The sequence below is a fragment of the Lissotriton vulgaris genome, chromosome 2_1 (assembly GCF_964263255.1).
Source record: "Lissotriton vulgaris chromosome 2_1, aLisVul1.2, whole genome shotgun sequence".
Taxonomy (NCBI): domain Eukaryota; kingdom Metazoa; phylum Chordata; class Amphibia; order Caudata; family Salamandridae; genus Lissotriton; species Lissotriton vulgaris.
The window spans coordinates 1650237283-1650259717 of record NC_141687.1 but is presented as its reverse complement, the minus strand read 5'-3'; the positions used below and the strand labels follow the sequence as shown (position 1 = coordinate 1650259717).

The 22435-nt window shown below is 46.0% G+C and overlaps 1 protein-coding gene across 2 annotated transcripts in view; it reads right to left on the bottom strand.

Annotated features, from left to right (window-relative positions):
- ASAP3 (ArfGAP with SH3 domain, ankyrin repeat and PH domain 3) overlaps window positions 1-22435 on the bottom strand; it is a 398324-nt gene that overhangs the window by 38743 nt on the left and 337146 nt on the right. For both annotated transcript variants that reach the window (XM_086957571.1, XM_086957572.1), the window contains one exon: window positions 1734-1944. In XM_086957571.1, coding sequence (XP_086813697.1) covers window positions 1734-1944 — 211 coding nt within the window. The remainder of the gene's footprint in view (window positions 1-1733; window positions 1945-22435) is intronic.

Genomic DNA, 22435 nt, shown 5'->3' with positions numbered 1-22435 from the left:
GCCATCAGATGCATTCAGTAGTGCAGAAGGATAATCTTCTATATAAATAGTATGTCTGTCTGTCTGTTTGTCTTTTATGCATTACTACACCATTCATCCGATCGCCGTGAAACTTTGGGAAGTTGTTGAGTACACTCCCACAAAGGTTTCTGTCAAATTATTTTTTTTAAATCGGCCCCCCAGGCCCTCATAATCTTTCGAATACTGAAATAGACAGCGAATTTGCGAGCATCGTTGACAGTTATGACCCCCAAACGGAAATCAATTGGTCAATCTACATCAGAAACACGGAAGAAAAAGGCATTACGAGCTTCAGAAACAGACGAGCAACAGGAAGCAAGATTAGAAGCTGTTTGAATACAAACTGCTCAAGCCCGTTATTCTCAAACGAACGAGCAACGAGAAGCAAGATTGGAAGCCGATCGAGTACGCACTGCTCAAGCCCGTTCTTATCAAACGAACAAGCAACGAGAATCAAGATTGGAAACAGATCGATTACGCACTGCTCAAGCCCGCTCGAATGAAACAGGAGAGCAACGAGAATCAAGATTGGAAAACGATCAATTACGCAGTGCTCAAGCCCGCTCAAATGAAACAGGAGAGGAACCAGAATCAAGATTTGAAGCCAATCTTAAATCAAGCCACACTTAGAAATGTTTTAAAAAATAAAATGAATAAGTTTCAATAACAATGACACAATGTAAATTTAATGTGATCATAACAAGTTTCCTTGAATTTCCTTTCTTCTGAGATCGCAGCAACGCGTGACGGGTAAGCTAGTGTTTTATAATAATAAGTAGAGGTGATAAGCACACTAGACATTCGCTTATATGTATATTTTCAGCGTTACCTACAGCAACTACATACTTGGGGCTTCCTGAAAAAACTTTTGTCAAAGCCTCAAAAGCAGAGCAGGTCATTTCATCTTCCAGCTCAAGCTAAACAAGCATGCCACCAAAGCAGAAAAATCGGTGCACTGCCTTATAATCGAAGAACGCGCATGCTTTAACATGCTGCGCCTGACCCACAAAATAGTACGACATCCACTCTACAGGTCCATGGAATTCTTCCAATGCCAGCTGCCAACAGATCAACACCTGGGATCCTACTGTCTCTGGAAAAATCTAGATACTCATGTCAGGAAGGAAAATCCTTGCACACCTAAGGCGCAATGCAAAAGAGCCCCCCTCCGGTGCCAGGAACCCAATCACTTGAAGTCCAGAAGAGCCTCGGAACCCCATGCATTCCGCTTTACTTACAGACTCCAATGGCTCCAAGGCATCAGGACTAAAGGATGCCCTATATACATGCACCCATCTCTGTTCTCTTCAGACTCACTTCCCCTGACTGGGCACTCAGGAACTATTGGTGCTATAGAAATCAGTTGCACATAGTAAACAAATGTAATCAGTGCCATCCATCGCCGAACAATCCAATCAAGTCATACCAGCTGTGTGACCCCATACACACCAAGAGAGAACAATCACACCTGCAGTGGCAGAACACTTAAACTTAGAGTTAGCCGAAGAGCGAAGCAGCACACACACACAGTGACAGGACACACACACGCACTACCCAACGAGAAAGCAAGAACACTGAAGAATTATTTTGCATAATTTAGGAACTCACTCCTTTTACCAAGGAGACATTTTGCAGTCAGAGTTTGTGCAACATAAAATACAACTCTTCACAACCCCTTCCCTTCCGTGCACCCACCCTCACCACATACTCACTCCGTGCTGTGCTTTTGACCGGCAATGGTGGGGGCATCTCTGGACTCGAGGAAGACTTTGTGCTTGGTCGATGGCTAGCGACCTCTATAGTCTCATAAGTCTTGTTAGTGAGGTCCACCCCAGCGCAGCTCCACTGGTGTTGAGGGAATGGAACAGATTTTCCAGAAGGTGAGGGGTAAGGTGATCTGACCGACCTCTGCAGAGGGCTGACCTGTAAGGGAATAACAGCTTACCATGAGAACCACCAGGTGTGCTACTTGGAAATTACCACAGTATGTGCTTCCTTATGTGTTGAATGGGACTTAGAAAAGCCACAATTTGATTTCCAAGTGGCACAGGGCTGATAAAACCTTACACCATGGTGTCTTGCTCTAGAAAGACTGAGGCCAGCACAGTCAATCCCACCCCCTATGATTCCAGGTCGCTAAATGCAGTCTAGTCGAGCTTATGTGCACAATTACATGACCGTTGGATGTGGCAAAGAAGGAAAACACTCTAAATATGCAGCCGAGACATGAGCAGCAGGTGAATTATGCCAGACTGTGTATCTAAACTGGCTGAAGACCCACAATCACATACCTTGCACTTATTTAAAATATACTTGTCTCTGCTGCACAGCACCTCTCCAGAATATCTAACCGACTACTCTCCCAGCAGACGGCTCTGCTCTGCAGATGCTTCTTTGTCGTTGTGTGGCACTGCCTCATATCTTGCAATATTTGTCCCCATAACCTACTCTGACATACGCCCTTCTAGCACATCCACTCATTTATTTTGAATGACTTCTTCAAACCACAACAAAAGACTTCCATGTTCAACAATGCAAGCTCTTCCACCCAGCAGTGTTCCTCCTCGGCACCGCCACTTTCCAACCCTACAGAGCCTCTACCTCACTCCCAAATCCGAAAACTTTTAGCCCAAACTTAGTTCATAAAGTACAACTCCTATGACTGCAGCCCTTCTAACAACATCTTTCACTCTACCACTTCCCCACCCTGCATTACCTCAACAAACTGTGTTCTCTTGGACACAATATCACTCACTTCCCAGGTCTTACCAATCAGTCGCCCAGCTCTACATCAAGCCCTGTAATCTTCCCCAAACATCACCTTCCCTTTTCTCAGTCCTCCCACTCTGAGCTTGCACTATTATACTATGCTAGATTCCACAGACGACTTCCATCTCAGACTTACCACTCCCTTTCTTCTAGTTCTATTATTATACTCCCATCTTCTTGTCACTTCTTTCTCTGCCCTAGCAAACCAGCACGGGGTAGATTACTGCACTTTTCTTTATCCACTCCCATTCACTTCTTAAAACTACCACAGCCGCACTCTGCCATCTTTAATACAACCTATGACTCCGCCTACCATCATTCCCTTCCGAGACTAATCACTTACCTTACACTGTTTGCCGCCACCATTTTCTCCTCCTCCTTAACAACTAAACTCCCCCCCCCCACCCCCCACCCCCTGTGCCTGTCACCTTCTCATATCCACCTTATTCTGAGCTAGTCAGTATCCTCATCCCTTTAGAGCCTAATCTCTTGAAGGAAAGAGCCCAGCATTCCCTCTCTTTGGATAACTATAACTTTAAAGCTGTTGCTGTGCAACCGTAAACTATAAAACATATTTTGAAATTGTGTACTTTTATTAAATTGTCTTAAACTAACGACAAGCATAGCTGATTGTTACCTACCTGTAGGAATAGTGTTGCAGCTTGCTGTTAATTCTGGACTCCAATGTGGTACATTATTTTGCCATTTACTATTTGGGCTCAATTCAGTGACGACATCACTGACTTTATCACCCCACACGCCCTCCCCTCCGAGGATTACATTCTATTGGGAGACCTCAACTTTCACCTGGAAAAGAGCAACGACGGCAGCACCACCACCCTTCTGGACAATCTTGCCAACCTCGGACTCAAACAACTGGTCACTACCCCCACCCACATTGCTGGCCACACACTAGACCCTATCTTCACTTCCAGCAAACATGTCTCCTTCAGTCATACCACAGCTCTCCAATGGACGGACCACAGCTGCGTTCACTTCACATACAACAAGTCCACAATCTACAACCATCCTCAACCCACCATGCGAAGAAACTGGAACAAAATCACCATCAACCAGATCTCCTCTTCGCTTCTTCAAAACCCGCCTGTCCACTCCTCAAACCCCGACCAAGCAGCCACTAACCTCACCCAATGGATATCCAACAGCGCCGACATTCTAGCCCCGTTGAAAAAACGTCAAAGCAAACCTGGCAGCAAAAACGCCTCCTGGTTCAACGATGATCTTAAGAAATCGAAGAAAATCTGTCGCTCCCTCGAGAAGGCCTGGAAAAAAGACCCAAACACCAGCACCAGGGACGCCTTCAAAAACGCCACCCGCATACACCACCAACTAATCCGGTCTGCCAAGAAAGCCGCACTCAAAGACCGACTAGACAACAACGCCCACAACAGTAAGGAACTATTCAACATCGTCAAAGAATTCACCAACCCATCAGCCAACTCCAACGACATCACCCCTTCACAAGCCCTATGCGACTCCCTAGCTTCCTTCTTCCACAACAAAATCGCAGACATCCACAACAGCTTCGACAACCGACCCGGAGACCAACCCACCCAACCTTCTGCAGGACCTTCACCCCCCCTGAACACCCTCAACGACTGGAACCCAATCTCCACTGAGGACACCATCCGCCTGATGAACTCCATCCACTCAGGATCCCCAACTGACCCATGCCCTCATCACATCTTCAACAAAGCAGACTCCATCATAGCACCACACCTCCGAGATGTCATCAACTGCTCCTTCAACTCCGCCACCTTCCCGGAAAGCTGGAAACACGCAGAACTCAGTGCCCTTCTGAAAAAACCCACAGCGGACCCCACCGAACTCAAAAACTACCGCCCCATCTCGCTTCTTCCATTCCCTGCCAAAGTCATCGAGAAAGCTGTCAACAATCAACTCGCCGCCTTCCTCGAAACCAACAAATCCTTAGACTCCTCACAGTCCGGCTTCCGAGCCAAACACAGCACTGAGACCGCACTCATCGCTGCAACTGACGACATTCGAGCTCTACTGGACAACGGAGACACAGTCGCCCTCATCCTCCTCGACCTCTCCGCTGCCTTCGACACAGTCTGTCATAGCACCCTTCTACAGCGCCTCAGAAACGTCGGAATCCAAGGAAAAGCACTGGAATGGATCACTTCGTTCCTCACCGGAAGAACACAGAGAGTCCGCCTCCCACCATTCAAGTCAGAGTCCACTGAAGTCATTTGTGGCGTGCCACAAGGATCTTCTCTCAGCCCCACCCTCTTCAATGTATACATGAGCCCCCTTGCGACCATCGCTCGCCAACACAACCTCAACATCATCTCCTATGCTGACGACACTCAACTGATCCTCGCACTCACAAAAGACCCCAACACCGCCAAAACCAACTTACACGAAGGAATGAAAGAAGTAGCCGAGTGGATGAAGCACAGCCGTCTGATACTGAACTCCGACAAAACAGAAGTCCTCATCTTAGGCACCTCCCCCTCCGCCTGGGATGACTCTTGGTGGCCAGAGGCCCTTGGAAAGGCACCCATCCCGACAGACCACGCACGGAACCTGGGCGTCATCCTGGACTCCTCACTCTCGATGACCAGACAAGTCAACGCCGTTTCATCTTCCTGTTTCAACATTCTTCGCATGCTCAAAAAAACATTTCGCTGGATCCCCACCGAAACTCGTAAAACGGTTACCCACGCATTGGTCACTAGCCGCCTGGACTACGGAAACACCCTCTACGCCGGTACAACCACAAAACTCCAGAAAAAACTCCAACGCATCCAGAACGCCTCTGCCAGGCTCATACTAGACATCCCGCGCAAAGAACACATCTCTGGTCATCTGAAAACCCTCCACTGGCTCCCCGTAAATAAGAGGATTACTTTCCGCCTCCTAACCCACGCACACAAAGCACTTTACGAACTTGGACCTGAATGCCTCAACACACGACTGTCCTTCTACACCCCCTCCCGTCAGCTACGATCCTCCAACCAAGCTCTTGCCACTGTACCTCGCATCAACAAAACCACCATGGGAGGCAGATCCTTCTCCTACCTGGCAGCTAAAACTTGGAACTCTCTTCCTACTCACCTTCGCCTTACTCAGAACCACCTAGCATTCAGAAAGCAACTTAAAACTTGGATATTCGACAAGTAATTCCCCACCCCTCCTCAAGCGCCTTGAGACCCTATGGGTATGTAGTGCGCTATATAAATCTTTTTGACTTGACTTGACTTGACTTGACTAAATAAGGGTCTTCAAGCAGCAGCTATAGGCAGGAGACTATGGCCCCAATGTACGAAGCCATTTAGCATTTCTTAATGGGCTGAATCACTATTGCGGCCCATTATGAAATGCTAAATGGCCTTTTCAGAAGGGCCAAAAACTGTCGCAATTTGTGATTTCTACACTGTAGAAATTGCAAATTGGAACTGCGATTTAGGAACATTTCAAATGCCTAAAGCACATGTACAAAGCATTTCCTAAATGCAAATTGGGCACTTAGGAAATGCAATTACCATTGACTTCAAGTCGATGGTAAACATGTGCAAAATAAAAAAATGCATTAATAATGCATTTTTTTTATTGTGACATGAAGTGCACAAATGCCCCTCGGGCATATGTGCACTAGGAAATTCAGGGTTTGGCTTTGCATTTCTTGAATGAGATTTCCTATTCAGAAATAACAATTTAGGAAATGCAAACCTTTGCCTATTTCATCAATAGACGGAAATGCACTGGCATTTCCTATTTGCGATTCCCTAACAGTGATTCCTAATCTGTAGGAATCGCTATTAGGAAATCACAAATTAAGTACATATCCTTTCGCATTTCTTAAATAGCGAATCCTATAGAGTGGCTATTTAAGAAATGCAAACAGGAACCTTAGTACATCTAGCCCTCAATCAATCAATCAATCAATTAATCATTCATCATTTGTAAAGTGCACTACTCACCTGCGAGGGTCTCAAGGCGCTGGGGTGGGGGAATGCTGCTACTGCTCGAAAAGCCAGGTCTAGATGAGTTTTCTGAAGGTCAGCAGGTCTTGGGTCTGCCATAGGTGGATGGGGAGGGTGTTCCAGGTCTTGGCGGCGTGGTGGGAGAACGATCTGCCGCCGGAGGTCGCTCTTCGGAATGGGGGGGGACTGTGGCGAGGGCGAGGTCGGAGGAGCGGAGCTAGCGGGTGGGGTGTAGAAGCTGAGTCGTCTGTTGAGGTACGTTGGTCCGGTGTTGTGGAGTGCCTTGTGTGCGTGGGTGAGGAGCTTGAAGGTTATCCTCTTGTTGACGGGGCGCCAGTGCAGGTCTCTCAGGTGGGGTGCGATGAGGCTGCAGCGAGGGATGTTGAGGATCAGGCGTGAAGAGGCGTTCTGGATGCGTTGGAGCAGTCTCAGGGGTTTGGCCGAGGCTCCTGTTTAGAGGGCTTTTCCGTAGTCCAACCTGATGCCGTTGATCCACTGTCTGAGGTTGCAGTGTCAGGGTCGGTGGGGTCTACGGGTGGGCTCAGGGCGAGGGTGTTGGTTAGCTGGTCTTCGGGGATTTTGCTCCAGCAGCGGCGAGGCATCTGTTGGGTGCGGTGGTGTGTGGTGGGTTTCTTGAAGGTGAAGTGGATGCAGCGATGGTCTGTCCAGTGGAGTGTGGTGGTGTGGTTGAAGGAGACGTGGGGGCTTGCGGAGAAGATGGGGTCAAGCATGTGACCGGCAGAGTGGGTGGGTGTTGTGACGAGTTGCCTGAGTCCAAGGTTGGCTAGGTTGTCAATCAGGGTGGTGGAGTTGGTGTCGTTCTCGAGGTGGAAGTTCAGGTCCCTGAGGAGGATGTAGTCCATGGAGGCGAGGGCGTGTGTGCTGACAAAGTCAGCGATGGAGTCGCTGAATTGTGGTTGGGATCAGTGGCTCTGTAGATGCGGGTTCCTCTGTGGGTGGTGTTGGGGTCGGTGTGGATCTGGAAGTGCAGGTGTTCGGCGGTGCTGAAGGTGTCGTCGGTGTTGGTCGAGACTCTGAGAGTGTTCCTGTGGATGATGGCGATTCCTCCTCCTGCTCCGTTGGTGCGGTCCCTGCAGGTGATCTTGTAGCCTTCCGGGACAGCTATGGCTATGTCGGGTGCCGAGGCGGGTTTCAGCCAGGTCTCCGTTTGGAAGGCAACATCTAGGGAGGTTGAGTCGAGTAGGTCCCAGAGTTCAATGGTGTGTTTGCGGGATTAGCGAGTGTATCAGAGGTGGTTGGGTTCTTTCCTGGTCGGCTGCATGGTGGGGCTTGTGAAGCTGCAGTTCCGGTAGGTGAAGGCTCTGTGGGTGCCCTTCGGGGTGGCCAGGAAGCAGGTGTGTGATCGTCCGGTGTTGAGTGCAGAGAGGGTTCTGGCATCGTAGCGGTGTCCGGCGTCGTGGCGTTCACGAGGTCCAGGGGTCCTAGCGTTGGGCGCGCTCCAGGAGCGGACGGGCGCAGACGGGCTTGCCTTAGGCGCACCCTCAGCGGCCGCTGCGCTGCCTCCATGTGAGGGGATGTGGGAGGGAGGAGCAGCTGGGAGGTGGGAGCGTGCGGCGATTGAGATTGCAGGGGGGCGGGCCGAAGGGACACAACGGCGGGAAAAATAGGCGGGGCCGCAGGAGAACTGAGCACAGGAAGGAAAAACAAGTTTAGGCAAGAAAACAAGTACAGGCACAGAGGAATAAAAACAAGTCTGGGCAAGAAAGCAAGTACAGGCACAGAAGAATAAAAACAAGTCTGGGCAAGAAAGCAAGTACAGGCACAGAGGAATAAAACCAAGTCTGGGCAAGAAAACAAGTACAGACACAGAGGAATAGAAACAAATCTGGGCAAGAAAGCAAGTACAGGCACAGAAGAATAAAAACAAGTCTGGGCAAGAAAGCAAGTACAGGCACAGAGGAATAAAACCAAGTCTGGGCAAGAAAACAAGTACAGACACAGAGGAATAAAACCAAGTCTGGGCAAGAAAACAAGTACAGACACAGAGGAATAGAAACAAATCTGGGCAAGAAAGCAAGTACAGGCACAGAGGAATAAAAACAAGCCTGGGCAAGAAAGCAAGTACAGGCACAGAGGAATAAAAACAAATCTGGGCAAGAAAGCAAGTTAGGCACAGGGGAAAAACACAAGATCAGGCAAAAACAATGCAGGCAAAGCCGTGCAGCAGCGTGGGGAGCGACCTGCCTGCAAGCAGGGTCATGACTCATGATGACAAACCTGAATCTACAAGATATCTGATTTCTTTAGATTCTATTTTCGCTCGTGGCCTATTGCACGGATGAACTGTAATGCAAGTATAAGTAAAATGAATGATTGCGTAGATAGTTTGCATTCCTCTTCGCCTGGGAAGGGGTGTTCATGTGAATCTAGAATGTCAGCAAGCTTCAAAACCATGGTTACAACTAAGAAACTATTTCTTCTGGAAGCATCCATCTGTTGTAGATTTGCATATTGTGTCTTGATTGCAAAGCAGTGTTCATCCAGGGAGATGAGCGTGAAGTGTGAGGAGCAGATACCAAATGTTATTCACTTATTTATTAAAGGAGTTTTATATAGCGCTAAATCATGTAGTTAAGGTGATGTAGTTAAGGTGACTTCCGCGTACTCAGTGGTATTTACGGCACAGAATGTGGTCAGACGAAACACTACAGTAGGATGGGGACTTCCAACAAGGGAAGTTAACCCCAGAATAGTGATGGAGCAAGGTTTCATACATAACAAAACTTGCTTGAACTCAGTCCTCTCGAAATAACATGTAACTTATTAACCAACATATTTTGTAAGTACTAATAATGCACCACACAAACATTTCAGTATCTAAGGGAAGCTTGTTTATGTGCTTTTACTAACCAGTAACACAAGTGTCCTAAATTGGCTGCTGAAAAACACAGGAACCCTTCTGCGCATGCGTCTACTGCATCCACGTAGTATGACGTACTTGGCTTTTGGTGGTAATTCTTTGCAGCTGCGCAGTAGTGCCAGAAATGGCCGCTTTGAAACTCACATGCTAATGCATATGCTTCTGCCTAAACTAAACCTTGTGTGTTTTGCTTAACTGCTAATGCAATGGATTAAATAAAGTAATGGGAATAGAGTAGGAATAAGTGGTATACAGTGCATTCATTTATTTTCGTATTCTAACGTGTCTCTGTTTGACTTTATTGATAGCTCGTATTTGGGCCTCATGAGTAACTATATTCTCCATCTTGAATTAGCGGTGCATGCTCACTAAAACTCTGCAAGCCTTGAAATCACTGGCATTGCACCCTCGCCAAGTCTCACTTTACCAGCGATGTGCCTAGGAACCTCACCCCATGACCTGGAAAGAGGAAGACGAACTGCAAAATTGTTAATTATTGCATATTAATTGAAAATAAATGTTGCTGGGTGGAATAAAAGACATGGGAAAATAAATTATGGGCAGGAATTTAGCTTAATTAAAATAACGGAAAATTACTTCATACTGGTATGGTTTGATGACCTCTTCCCGTCTTTCTGACCAATCAAATAAAGGGAATACTTGAATTTTCAACATTGGGGGGTGGTACATACCCTGGAAATTGGTATAACTAAGGTAGGTTTAGTCAGTTAGATTGTCCAACTTGTCATGGACCAGTCACTGACCAGCGTATGCTGAAGGAGAATTGAGAGCAGAGTGCTGGTCGAGCACTCTGACAGAAGAATCAGGAATTTGCTGAGGGAGAAGAATCAATCTTCCCAGTCGGGGTCCGAGAGTAGTTGTAGAGAGGGTTGTAACACTGGCGTTGAACTTAGCTGAGGTTACCTGTCCTGTCCTGCACCTGTCCTGACCTGTTGGCTCCTGTCTAGTCGGGAACCCTTTTCTTTCCAGCCCTTGGCCGGGGTTGGTCCTCACGCCATTCTAGGTAAATATAAATCCGTGTGGTATGTCCTTGTACTGTCCTTCCCAGGTACCAATGTCTAGAATTAAAATTAAGTCTTCAAAGATTCTTGCTTTGTTTATTATTCTTATTCTTGAGAAACTGTTGAATAGTCTGTACTGGTTTTTGACTCACAAACTATCGGATAGATCATTAGATAGTGTGCTCCCCAAAAAATGTATTTCAAAGAAAAAAGGTCTGAATAAACAGCCTTGGTTCAATTCAGACCTAAGGTCCCTTAAACAGGAATGCAAACGAGAGGAAAGACAATGGCGAAAACACTTCGACGAGGAGAAGAAAATTAAATACAAGCTTACAATCAAGAAATATAAAACTGCACTTAATGTAGCCAAATCCACCTTTTATGCTGAAAAAATTGAAAAATCCACTAACGCTCCCAGAGAAATGTTCAGAATAGTAAAAACTTTGACAAGGGCCCCCGATTCCCCCCTCATCCGAGCTTTCATCTGAAGAATCTGGTGCTTGTTGCAATGAACTAGCAAACTTCTTTGCCACAAAAATTGAAAAGATTCTTCTTTCTCTCCCTCCACTCCCAGCAGCTGAATCCAACCCTCCTCCGAGGGATGATATCAATTCTACCATACCTCACCTTGCATCCTTCCACCCGCTCAGTGACTATCTTTTCCCTTCCCTTTTCAACTCCATAAAAAGCGGCTCTCCCCTTGATCCCGCCCCCATGTCCATCCTGAAATTAGCCCTCCCCCATGTTAGCAAAAACATCATTGACCTTGTCAACACTTCCCTGGAGTCTGGCACAGTACCTCAAGACTGGAAGCTAGCCATGGTGAGGGCCCTGTTGAAGAAGCCAAATCTCAACCCTGATGACTTTTCCAATTACCACCCCATCTCCCTCCTCCCTGGCATTAGTAAGCTTGCTGAAAAGTGGGTGAATAAACAACTGGTGTCCTATTTGGAGTCCTATAACCTGTTACACCCCACCCAAACAGGCTTCCGAAAGGGACAGGGAACCGAAACAGCTTTGTTGAGGGTGGTCGAGGTATCCAGGAGGATTCTGGACGCAGGTGGCAGCGCGGCCATTATCCTCCTGGACCTCAGTGCCGCCTTTGACACGGTTAACCACCGTGTCCTCCTAGCCCGTCTAGAGAGAATTGGAGTCACAGGTAAGGCCCTTGAATGGCTTGAGTCCTTCCTTAGCAATAGATTCTTTAAGGTCTTCTCAGACACCAACTGCTCCCTTCCAGTGCCATTACAGTGTGGGGTGCCACAGGGCTCCTCCCTTAGCCCCACACTGTTTAATGTGTACATGGCACCTTTGGCAGAGGTAGTGGCCCCTTTCGGAATCCAGCTGGTAAGCTACGCTGATGACACCCAGCTAGTAGTTTCCCTTAACCAGGCAGACTCCCCCCGAACAATCTTTGCAGCTGCCTGGGTGCGGTCGCAGAGTGGATGGATGCATCCCACCTGAAATTGAACGGAGGAAAAACCGAGCTGATGTTACTCGGAAGGAAGGCCACCTTTAACATCTTCTCTATGTGGCCTCCTTGCATGGGACCCGGGCCTACCCCAAAAACTGAGATAAAAAGCCTCGGGCTCGGGCTCTGGCTCGACACGGAGCTATCCTTCAAAATCCAGGCAAGAAAGACAGTGGCTACTTGCTTCGGTTTAATGAAAACCATCCGCAAAATCCTCCCCCAGCTACCTGAGACTGCTAAGAAAACCATAGTCCAGTCCCTTATTTTATCAAGGCTGGACTATGGGAATGCACTTTACCTAGGAGCCCCCACTTCAGTTACCCGACAACTTCAAATGGCCCAAAACTCTGCAGCAAGGCTACTCACTGGTACCAGCTATCGTACCTCAGCAGTACCTTCACTAAGGACCCTGCATTGGCTCCCAATAAAAGAGCGGGTCCATTTCAAAACCCTCTGTCTGGTCCATAAAACTCTCTATGGGAATGGCCCCCCCATTCTGAACGATATGATCAGACCATACATTCCATCTAGGGATCTTCACTCTAAACAGCAAAACCTCCTCACAATACCCAGGACCAACAGAGCCCGATCTAGGGACCGTCTCTTCTCGCAAAATGCAGCAAGGCTGTGGAATGCCCTCCCGCTTTCACTTCGCCTAGAACCCAGCCTGCTGGCATTTCGAAAACAACTTAAAACAGCACTGTTTCCCAAGATACAGATGAGTTAGCTCCCACATCTCAGATCCTTGTCTATACCTTCTGTTCAACGTCAAGCGCTGGGATGCTTTCGAGTAGCCATGCGCTATACAAGAACCTCTTCAATTCAATTCAATAGATAAAGAGTTTTAAACTGCCCAGAGTCTGTGGTTATTGTATAGTAAAGGTAAATTGTCATACTACCTATTATTCTAACTGCCATATCTATGTTCCTCCGTGATTAAAATATATACAAGTGACAAGGAATTGGTAAGTTATGGTACTCAAATATAGGCAGGAAATTAGATTACCGAATCAAAGTGTGTATATTTATGGGTTCAGGTGAGTATGTGTGTGTAGAAATATCCTGAACTGGTAATCGCGCACCATCAATAAGACTTGTTGAGGAAATGTTTCAAAAACGGTCACACAAGTAATTTTTTTGCTTTAGGCATCCAGAATCTTAGTCAAACTCTGTTTTTAAATTGCTACTGCTCTCGGCTTGTTTTAAAGTTCATATAGTAATGTGTGGTACAAGTGTAAATATAAAACCATGTAGCCATCTTGCATATGTCAATTGAGGATACATTTACATTATATTATCGCATCAATACAAGGGGCGTAACTATGGTGAAGAAAACTTCTGGACGCACATGTAACATCTTGCATGATATGCAAAGAAACATTAACAATCTAGCACGTGTATCCTTAGTACCTGGCTTCCTCGATAACCACGGAAAATCAATACAAAAGGTTGTTTATGTTATTATGTAACGCATTGTGGCTTATTGTCGACGTCCGCATTTGCCATATAGACAATCACCTAAAAACGACATGTAAAACAAGCATTGGCATAGCCAATAGGTCTCGCCTTTTGGTCCTTATAAGTGTTTAGGCAGACCTTTAGGCTTTTCCAATGGTTTTAAGCTGTGTTGTAGAGAAGTTAAGTATTAAAATGGTTAATTAGCTGTCCCTTAATTCCAAGCTTTCTTTGGGGACAGGAGAAATAATGTAACTGCATCGCAGGGATACTTGGCTGAAGGAACAACACAAATTATGAAATGTATATATAATTGCCAACAATATATGGATCTGCTCAGAACATATATCATAAGTGCCTCCCTTCCCAGGTAATATATCAAAAGTGCATCTTTTAGTAAGCAGTGCAAATTAGAATATAAATGCACAAATGGATCGTGCACCAATGTAATTGTTAAAGAAAGCAGCGCTGCCTTGAATACGCGTTGTTGTGATGGCGGACCAGGAGGAACCGCTGCAAAGGAGTTGTGGACAAACCCTGGCAAGGAACGGTGGGGAAAAGGCTACACATAGTCGATTTTAGTCCCACAATAATAATAAAATGCCCTGAAAGAAAAATTGCACAAGTGCCTCAGTTTATACAATGGTCAGCAAGCATAATTCTGCTTGTCGGTTTAGCATTACAGTTCTAAGCACACTCACGACAGATGTTATAAAAACACCCAGTGCGAGGAGGAAACTGTCTAGAGTTGGCAGGGAAACACTAAAAGTGCATGCTGTGAGGGTGAACATGTATTGTAACCACAGCAATTGTGAGACAGAGAGCTGGTATTGTGACAAGTGGGGTCGAACAGAACATATGGTCGCCTGCCATCCGCACTCCAGTCCTAACATGCTGCTGGTACTGCTTGGTGCCAGCGAGGAGCCATCCCAGGGGGCCTCAGCAGCTAGTTTGGGCAGACTACTGCTAGCCACATTTAAACCTAAAAGCCAGTTGATCTCTAAGACAGAAGGGGTTGGTGGGAGGGGGGGGCTCTTCGTCACAGATTTCTGTTTTTCACAAGTCATTATCTTTAAAATGCCCATAAACGTTGCAGAACCAAATAGAATGAGCAGTGCTTTACGTGGACTGGTACGGAGTACCAGCACTTTTTTTTGAGGAGGAGAGTAACGGCAATTCTCAAGAGAAATTAAACACCTTTGATTGGAGAGTACCAGCACTTCTCAGAATCAAACATGTACTCTGCTACAGAGTGCCTGAACTTTTATTTTTCCATTTCAAGCACTGAGAATGAGCATATAATACTGCAAGAAAACGAGACACCTATTCACACATTGTGTAATCAAACTCATTTTGAGTGGCTCTGGCTGGTATCTACAGTCATTCACGAACTGTTCATTTCTAAAAAACATTCCATGATTATTATATAGATTGCAATTGGAGCACCACGTGAAAAAATAAATTCATCTTGAAGGGCAATGCTTAGGGAAGCTTGAACACCAAACGAAAATCAGACTGTAAAATAAGGGCTGTTTATATGCAGAAAGCCACAGTAATTAAATTACATTGAAGGATAAAAAGCGGAGCTGACACAGGAGGCATTTAACACTTCCTGCCACCCTGCGCTTTACCCACAAGCTCTTTCACCAGCTTAGACGGACACCTGAAGCTGCAGTCTTTTCAACCAGCCCACAAAGCTGACCAGATAACAGAAGTGTGAGCATATAGTGCAGTGAACCCTAAACACGTGTGCCACAGCATGCCAACTGTAAACGAGCTGCAACCACTACGAGGTGCCGCCCACCCTCCCACTGCATTACCAAGCCTGCAGTTGGATATGAAAGTGGCGCTTCTTTAAATACTAGTGATCTCCTGTAACTGTCTGTTTACCCTTGCAGTTCCATCAGTGTTAGGAGTAAATATTTGCTATGTAAAAATGTGGCACGATGTGCCTAAAAATTACACTGGTGACGAGTAACGTTCAACACAACAACTGACACAGTAGATAACAATATATTGTAATTCTCTGACGCTATGTGGTATAAATAACAAAAAAGGTGTTGGGGGTTTATTATAAAAAATGTGCACTGATGTCACAAAAAGTTACATCGACGAAAAAGTGCATTGAATTTGCAAGTTCGCTATTAACATACACAAAATATGAATTGCTCACAGTATTCACCTGAAGATATTTTGACGGTTCGCTTTGCAGCCATATTATTAAAACATGTCTCAAGTTCCCGCCCCTTTTGGAATACTGTTTTAGGAAAGCGTTGCACACGTACATTGTGCTATGAGAAAGACTTCAGTGTACCTGGTCAGTCCGGCTAAAATGTAATGCGGCCAGCCACACTCCCCGCGGCACTGCAGCTAAGGTGTCCAATTAAGCCTTTAATATTGAGACACAACACTTTGATCCCTTATGAGAAACTGCTAATCTTGCCTCCGGCAGGGCAACAGGTGGGAAATTAAACAGATTGTGTCAGGCATGGCCCACCAACACCATCGTCCACGGCTCTACAAACCCCAACACACAGCTGCCAAGCCCATATGCAGTTGAAAGACAGGGAAGACACGGCCACTATTGTATTTCAGAAACGTGAAAGATTGTGGCGATCAAGGTTTGCTGCTTTAGAAATATTGACATCAAGAAATGTTAGTGGTGTCATCGGGTCAAACCAGGAGCCGCCTCTAACTGTAGAAATGGACAGCAAGAAAGTGAAAGGCTAGAGATGAGGTGGGGGAAAGGAGGGTGACAGAGGGCAAAGAACACAAACGATTGACAGAGACGCAGAAAGCTAGTAGTGAGCCATTTTATAATTTTGAGTTAAGGTTGTCATTAAGTAGTTAACCACCACGAGATTGCTCAATTCACGGTGCACCATAAATACAATGCCTCACACAAAATGAAGGAAGATTGACGCGGCTGCAGTAACCTGATCCCAAGTGGGGGAGGGGTGCTGTGTCTGCCTGTTGGCACTCAAACAAGCAGCAGTTGTTTTTAAAACACACGTGCTTGTGCAGGCATCCGCCCTGCAGGAGCAAGCAGCGGCGGCGCGGAAGTCATGTTTACAATTAGCATGCGCACCGCTGCTCACTTCGAAAGGTGGATGCCAGCACAAACACACGTGTGCTTGAAAAGGAGCAGACCGATTTCAAAAGGTCATCTTCTAGAACAGCACATGCGCTCTGCCTAGGCGAGACCTAAACATTTACTAGGTTGCTGTTTAAAGACCAACCACTAGACGGCAGAACAACATACAACATGAGAATCTAGATTTGGTTTCATTCTGCAAAAAAACAGGATATGAACACGATAATGCTGTGGAAAACCGAATGCTTTCGTTGAGTTGGTGGCAGCAGCAAGCTCTACAGTGGCCCGGCTCTTCTGGAGGGGAATAAGTGGGCAAACAATAGACATGCAGGAGTCAGCAAGAGACAGGCATCGCCTGAGATCCTGCAAAAAAGACAGTGGGTATAAAAAAATGGCAACCAGTGGTATGTCTTTGCAAGCCACGTCAAAGGTTCTGGAGGGTCTGAGGAGCTACGAGATACCTAAACAAGTATTTGCAATGCAATTGGTCTCGCATTAAAAAGAGTTTAAGCTATTGGCAATGCAATAGCTTAAACTCTCGCAAATGCGAGACCTATTGCATTGCAAATATTTGTTTATTTACTAGCGCCCATGTGGCACTTTCACATTCATGAAGCCCGCGCCCCCTTCTTTAGACAACCCGCGTCTAAAGAAAGGGGCATGCCCAACATTAAAGTAAAACTGGGGCATGGGCGCTTTGACAAAAAAAGCATCTGTTTGTGAAGTTGACAAACGGATGTTTTTTTTTGCCGCACTTTCACTTTCAATGTCAGCCATGTACCTTTCTGATTTACATATGGCCATGTCTGAACTGAGGTGGCAGAGTGGGCTAAAGAACGGTGATGGATTAAACCAAGATCTGTTGAGTGTTTGTTTGGTTCAGATGCTCCGTCCATCACCACCCCCCTTTTGTACCGCTTTGTTCGCCATAAGTTGGCAGGGTATGCTCAGACGTGAGTCCCTTGCTCACTTTGCCACTGGATTCAAGCAAGCCTGGCTGAAGACGTCTGTAATGCCAGAAACCGGTCCTAGGAAGCTTGTTTCCGGTCCAGGGAAGGCATGGCTTGGCAGTTCGGGCTGGACTGTTTCCATGAGGCACAGGGTCAGACTGATTTGCATATGGCCATTTCTGAACTGGGGTGGCATAGTGGACTAAAGAACGGTGATGGATTAAACCCAGATCTGTTGACTGGGTGTGAGTGTTTGATTGGTTCAGATGTTCCGTCCATCACCACCCCCTTTTGTACAGCGATGTACCTTTCTTTAGACACTGTTTGTGTAAAGAAAGAGGCGCAACCTCTGTAAAATGTGAAAGTGCTGCATGGGCGCTAGTAAACAATATAAATAAACAAATAAGTAAGCGTGGTCGCTAAATCCGGACAACGCTGCTAAAATAAATAAATTAACAAGCACTGGCATTGCCAATAGGTCTCGCAGTAGGAAAGTTTGAGCTATTACAATTGCAAATAACAATGCCTTTTATTTTTGTTTTCATTTTGAAAACATAAAGGGCTTTGTCATTTACAAAAGCAATAGCTCCAACTTTCCTACTGCGAGACCTATTGTGCACTGCACAGTGTGGGTGAAAGTGGCACTGCGTGGGTGTGAGTGGCGTTGCGTGGGTGATAGTGGGCTTGCGTGGGTGTGAGTGGTGTTGCGTGTCTGAAAGTGGTGCTGTGTGGGTGAAAGTGGCACTGCGTGGGTGTGAGTGGCTTTGCTTGAGTGAGTGGCGTTGCGTGGGTGAGTGGCGTTGCATGTGTGAGTGGTGTTGCGTGGGTGAGTGGCGTTGCATGTGTGAGTGGCGTTGCGTGGATGAGTGGCGTTGCGTGGATGAGTGGCGTTGCGTGGATGAGTGGCGTTGCATGTGTGAGTGGTGTTGCGTGGGTGAGTGGCGTTGCATGTGTGAGTGGCGTTGCGTGGATGAGTGGCGTTGCGTGGATGAGTGGCATTGCGTGGATGAGTGGCATTGCGTGGATGAGTGGCGTTGCGTGGATGAGTGGGGTTGAGTGGATGAGTTGCGTTGCGTGGATGAGTTGCGTTGCGTGTGTGAGTGGTGTTGCTTGGGTGAGTGGCATTGCGTGGGTGAGTGTGGTGTTGCGTGGGTGATAGTGGTGCTGTGTGGGTGAAAGTGGCACGGAGCCTTTGATGTGGCCTGGCGCAGGAGAAATGCTGCTGCTGGGAACAGATGGCCTGGCCGTGAAGCAGGGGGCGGGGCAGCGCTGGGGAAGCCTGTGGGAGGGTGATTGATGCCTTTGATGTGGCGATATTAAACACCCCCCCCATGACGAAGTTAAACAGTGGAAATCATTGGGAGAGCAGACTTAAAGTCACGTTTAAGGCTGTGATTCGGATTTTACTAGCACCCTACATTTGATCGTCCTCATTTTTTTTAAGTAGTTGCGTAGTTTGATCTTTTTCAATTCAGTGCATTATGGCCTGATTTTATTTTCCTTTTCCTGAAGCTGCTTTCTTCAGCGGCCACCATCCGTTCGAGTGATTAAGTGCTCAGAGCTGGGGAGGGGCCTATGCTGCTGCGGTCAGAATTGCAGCCACTTTTCAGCAGTCCATGGTTCAATAACCGATACCTCCTGTACAGTGCGGCGTGAGTCTTCCTCAGACTGTTTGCCATGGCTCATTCCGGTGTCCAGGAAAAGCATCCTTCATGGTCACTGGCGACACTAGTGCTCAGGATATCGAAAATGGAGGGGATATCTGTACTAGTTAATGGAGTAGATTTAGTCAAAAATGGTAGTCGATGTTGTGTAATTAATGTAAAGATCCAAAGGAGTGTACCTGAAAGCCCCTTCTAGACAAGGGATGGATATAACCATTCAAAGTCCTATATGAACAAGTGCGCATGCACGCCCCAAAGTTTTGGGTGAAAACCTTCTGTTTCTTGCTCTGGAATTTAAGTCTGTAATGGCAGGAGAAAAATAATTAAAATGTATTCCATCACAAATGAATGACGAGTGAAAAGGAAAGCGTACCAGGCATACACCAACATTGTTATTACTCACTCAGGAGTAGCAGCGTCTGAAAGAAGAGGCCAAGATGGGTAGATTACCCACAGTAAGCTAGATCATTTGATGTGCGTCTTCTGGAGTCCGTGCCCCAGTATCGTGAAAGACCGAGCGAGTGACCATCACTGTCCGAAGCAAGAATGCGCTTTCAAGAAGTGGCTCAAAACGAGGCTTGGAATGCAATGCACAGTTATGAAACTAATACATCAAAGGAGGAGGTGTGGCTCTCTGAGGCGAGAACTATAATGAATCTATAGAAGCATTTGGTGTCACATTAAAATACTGTAATCTCAGAACCCTAGTAAAAAAATAGACTGTACTAAAATACATGTTGCGGCAGAAAAGAGGAATAGGAACAAAAAGTAAGAATATGCAGGTAACCGGGGTAAACCCAAGGAAGAAATCCGAAGTCAAACACTATTTTGAACCTGAATATTTAAAGTACAGGGCAAGGTAATATACAGTTTGGGAAATTTTAGTTTTGAAACCATGATATTATGATATTATGTACAGCTCTTAAACAATTTTGAGCTGTGGGTCTTGGGGGGTTGTTTCCTCTCACTGCATGCAAGGCAAGGGAAACAGAGTACGGCCGGCCTGCGGCCGGCCATGAATAATTAGGGGAGGAGAAGCCCTTTGATGTGCTGGGCTGTATAGAGTGCAGGCATGGTGAAAGGAGATGCGTGGAGGATGGGGGCGGGCTTGGGTAACAGAGTACGGCCGGCCTGCGGCCGGCCATGAAAGGGGAGGAGAAGCCCTTTGATGTGCTGGGCTGGCCCTGAATGCGCGTGCTTGTTCACGTGAACTTCATGAAAACCGCGGGGCTGAAAGCCCTTAGTTTGACGATGTTTTCGCCACTTGAATTCTCGCTCCGCTCGATGCGCTTGCGCACATCGATAGGTCGCGAGACCTAAAAAAACAGGCCAATATAGTTAAAGCGGACCGCCATTAGTAAAAGTGTAAATGAAAGTGAGCTGGGTAGGTAGTTGGTAGGTAGTTGGTGGAATAAAATAGTGCTCACCGACTCATAAAGCAAACCATGTAACAACACCAGTAAAAGTACAGTCGCTATGGGAGGTAACAAATGCAGACAAGGCGGTACCAAGGAGGGACTAACAAGCTTAATAACGACTGGGAAGCCAGCCTTTACGAAGGACAATGACACAAGCCAATTAAAAATATGGGCGGAGAGTGGACGGGGCTTCAAAGCCATACTGAAGTACTGCAGGCCTCGCAGCAGCGCATGCGCTGCCCAGGCTCGCCCTAAAATAAAAACAGGGGCCTGTTTATCCACTGTCTCACAAGGGCCTTAAGGTTTTTTTCTGCACTCGTAGGCTTTTTATATATTTATTTGCTTTATATAAAGCCCTTTTATACAAGAGGGTTTATTAACAAGCCCCTTGCTCAACTTTTGCGTCATTTTTAACATGGGAAAAGTGACGCAAAAAGTAGTGCAAGGGGCTTGGAAATGAGCCCTAATGTCTTAAAGTACAAAAATACACAACTGTGCAAGAATCAAGCAATTGGACGCCTCCTTTTGTGAACCGGTGGCAGACCTGATGCTGTGAGTGTAGTAGACAGCAAGATGGCAGGGAAACAGCTGAGGACAGAAAATAAAATAAGCATTTGCAATGCAATAGGTCTCGCATTTGCGAGAGTTTAAGGTATTGGCATTGTAAATGACAATGCCTTTTGTTTATTGTATTGTATTGTAATTGGATTTATATAGCGCTTACTACCCCTGACGAGGCGTTAAAGCACTTTTTCGGCGAGTACCACGCTACTCCGGGACCCATAGAGGATTAGTGTTGAATTAGTATAGTGAAACATGCAAGTACATTTTAAGTGGTGGATAGGTTAGTCAGTTATTTGGATTTGGAATGATAGCAGAAGGATAGAGGAGGACAAAGGTTTGTATTTTTATAGCGCTTGTTGCTATTCATGAATCCTACAAAGGATTAGTGGTGAATTATTTTGGTGAAATATGAAGTAATTTCAGTGGTGGATATTAGTCAGTTACTTTGAGTGAGAAGGGTAGCGGAGGGATACAAGGGGAAGAAAGATTTGCATTCATATAGCACTTGTTACCCCTGATGGGTGTTAAATCGCTTTTCTGGCGAGTAGCACACCACTCCGGAACCCATAAAGGATTACTGTTGAAAATTAGTATAGTAAAAAACAAATATGAAGTAATTTGAGTAGTGGATATGTTATTCAGTTATTTGGGTAGTATATTAGTATAGTTTAATATGGAATTTGAGAAGTGAACAAGTTAGTCTGGTAATTTCGATTGAAAAGGGTAATGGAGGGATAAAAGAGTGAAAGATATGTAGTTTTTTTTGGTCTTAGCAATAGGAGGAGGCTTTTGGATGAGTAAAAAGGAGTTTTGGAGGGGAGGACTCAGAGGAAAGAATTTAGAAAGGTTTGTTTTAGGGGATCGGTACAGTAAAAGAGGTGTCAGATGATGCAAGGAGGGGTAGAGTAGGAGAGAGTCTAGAAAAGGTTATTTTGGCAATCATAGTAGTGGTATGGTGTTTGGGATAAATTAGAGAGTGGATGTAGAGGATATAGTGATAGATGTATAGGATGAGAGATAGGGTAGTGCATTGGAAGGAGTAGTAGAAGAAGTTTGAGATGAGTCAGAAAGTTGGGTTAGAAGATGTATTGAGCGAAGTATAGGCTGAGAAATAGGGTAGTGCATTGGAAATACTAAATTAGAAGAAAGTGATAA